The sequence below is a fragment of the Penaeus vannamei genome, chromosome 9 (genome assembly GCF_042767895.1).
Source record: "Penaeus vannamei isolate JL-2024 chromosome 9, ASM4276789v1, whole genome shotgun sequence".
Classification (NCBI taxonomy): Eukaryota; Metazoa; Arthropoda; class Malacostraca; order Decapoda; family Penaeidae; genus Penaeus; species Penaeus vannamei.
The window spans coordinates 6,703,057-6,705,556 of NC_091557.1; the positions used below are offsets into that span (position 1 = coordinate 6,703,057).

Sequence of the window (2,500 nt, forward strand, 5' to 3'; positions counted from 1 at the left end):
GCCCAGTAACACACCAAAGGCCTAGCGTGTTAAACTGAGACAGGCGGACGTACGTACACAAAGACAATCAAACAGCGACGCACTGACAGACAGACACAAGCAACAACACAGCACGTACATCGACACGCACACTCAAGCACACGCTCAGTCCGCTGTCTATTCCAACGTCCATAAAACAGGTTCCCTTCAGAAAAGTTTAATTTGTATTCGTATTTATCCAGGGTCTCTCTAAGTATCCGCAAGTATCCATAAGTATCCGTGGGTTCCCTTGAGTACAAATGGGTGTCCGTAAGTATCCACAGGTACCCGTAAATATCCACAGGTATCCACAGGTATCCACAGGTATCCATAGGTATCCATAGGTATCCACAGGTATCCATAGGTATCCACAGGTATCCATAGGTATCCACAGGTATCCATAAAAACACGTATCGCTTTATGATGCTTCACCTTGGCCTTTGAAGCTAAAAGGCTCCATCCCGTCGATTCCATAACAAAGGAAATAAAAAAAGGAAAAAATTATCCCGCCACAGGACCCCCACACCAAGCCCCAAACGCCCCATCCTCTCCCCACCCTCCCTCAGCATCCGCAACAGAACTGTGGAGGAGGTTGGGGCAGTAGCCGAGATGTGCAGCGTATATGCAGTCCTATAAACACCATGATATTCTCTAAATCTAACTCTAAAACGATCTTTTTGTTACCATAATCATTACTGTCATTATCATCATCACTACTATTATTCTTTATCATAAGTACCAAACGGTATTGCTATTAGTATCATTACTACTACAATATTACTATCACCGTTTTTTGTTATCGCTACAACTACTAACTACTACGTTACCCCGGCAACTCGAAAACAACTTAGGCCTACACTATCCCCCCCACACGGAGCCCCAACCTAGGCCTACCTACCATAATCTACACCCCCCACACACACACAGCCTCACCCTACACCTACCTTCTCCCCCCCCCCTACACACACACACAGCCCCTACCTAGACCTACTTCCCCCCCTTCCCACCCACACACACATACAGCCCCAACCTAGACCTACCTTCTCCCCCCCCCACACAACACAGCCCCAACCTACACCTACCTTCCCCCCCACACAGCCCCAACCTAGACCTACCTTCTCACCCGCCCCCCTAGACACAGCCCCAACCTAGACCTACCTTCTCCCCCCCACACACAGCCCCAACCTGACCTACCTTCTCCCCTCTCCCCCTCCCACACACACAGCCCCAACCTAGACCTACCCTCCCCCCACCCTCCCACACACACACACACAGCCCCACCCTAGACCTACCTTCCCCCCTCCCACCCCACACACACACACAGCACCACCATAGACCTACTTTCTTCCCCCTCCCATCCACACACACAGCCCCAAACTGGACCTACCTTCTCCCTCCCCTCCCACCCACACACAGCCCCCCTTCACCTACCTCCCCCCCTTCCACACCCACCCCACACACAGCCCCACCCTTAGACCTACCTTCTCCCCCCCCACCCCCACCCCATACACACACACACACACACACACACACACACACACACACACACACACACACACACACACACACACACACACACACACACACACACACACACACACACACACACACACACACACACGCCCATACGCCCATTCGCAACCGCAACTTACATTCTCGTGCTTGAAGAAACAGAGCATGCGCAGCTCCCGGAAGACTCGCTTGCTGGACACGAGGGTCTGGAACACGTTGGGCATCTTCTTGAGCGCCACCCGCCGGCCGTCTCGCGGGTCCGTCACCGCCCTGGGGGGGGGAGGGAGAGAGAGAGGGCGTCGGTTAGTGCGAAGTCGACGGGGGTTTTTCCCTTGGTTGTGGTGCCTTCGTCGTGTTTCGTGTCTTTGGGGTAGGAAAGGTGTGCGTTTGAAGGGGGAGGGTGTGTGCGGTTACAGGGGGTGGATGTGTGCGTTTGGGGGAGAAAGTGTACCTTTGGGGGAAAATGTATATCTTTGTGGGAGGATATGTGGGTACGTAGTTCTGTACAACAATATGAATTATAGTCACATTTATAAATATCTGCACATGTAATGCACATAAATAACAAGAAAATAAAATAAAACAGCACAAAATATACAGAAAATATAAAAATATACACAAAAAAGAGATAGAAATATATAGGCCACCCTTGCACAAGGAGGACACCGCCCTGACTCTTTCCCCAAACTCCTCCCGTCCCTCTCACCCCCACCCCCTCCTCCTTCCCCTCCCTCCCTCCTCCCCCTCCTCCTTCTCCCCCCTCCCCCTCCTCCTCCTCGCCCTTCCCTCCAGCTACGTCTGCCCATAATGGTCACCCACAACCCTTTCCCCCTTTCCTCCAACCCTGGATATAGGTCAAGGCTGAAGGGAGGATCCAACTTAGACCACGGAGCCCTTTCCCCCTTTCCTCCAACCCTGGATATAGGTCAAGGCTGAAGGGAGGATCCAACTTAGACCACGGAGCGACACG

The 2,500-nt window shown here is 52.2% G+C and overlaps 1 protein-coding gene across 1 annotated transcript in view; it reads right to left on the reverse strand.

Moving 5' to 3' along the window:
* The window catches only part of nmo (serine/threonine-protein kinase nemo), a 207,201-nt gene that overhangs the window by 29,153 nt on the left and 175,548 nt on the right, over positions 1-2,500 (reverse strand). Inside the window, exon 2 of the mRNA XM_070125195.1 lies at positions 1,671-1,800. Coding sequence (XP_069981296.1) covers positions 1,671-1,800 — 130 coding nt within the window. The remainder of the gene's footprint in view (positions 1-1,670; positions 1,801-2,500) is intronic.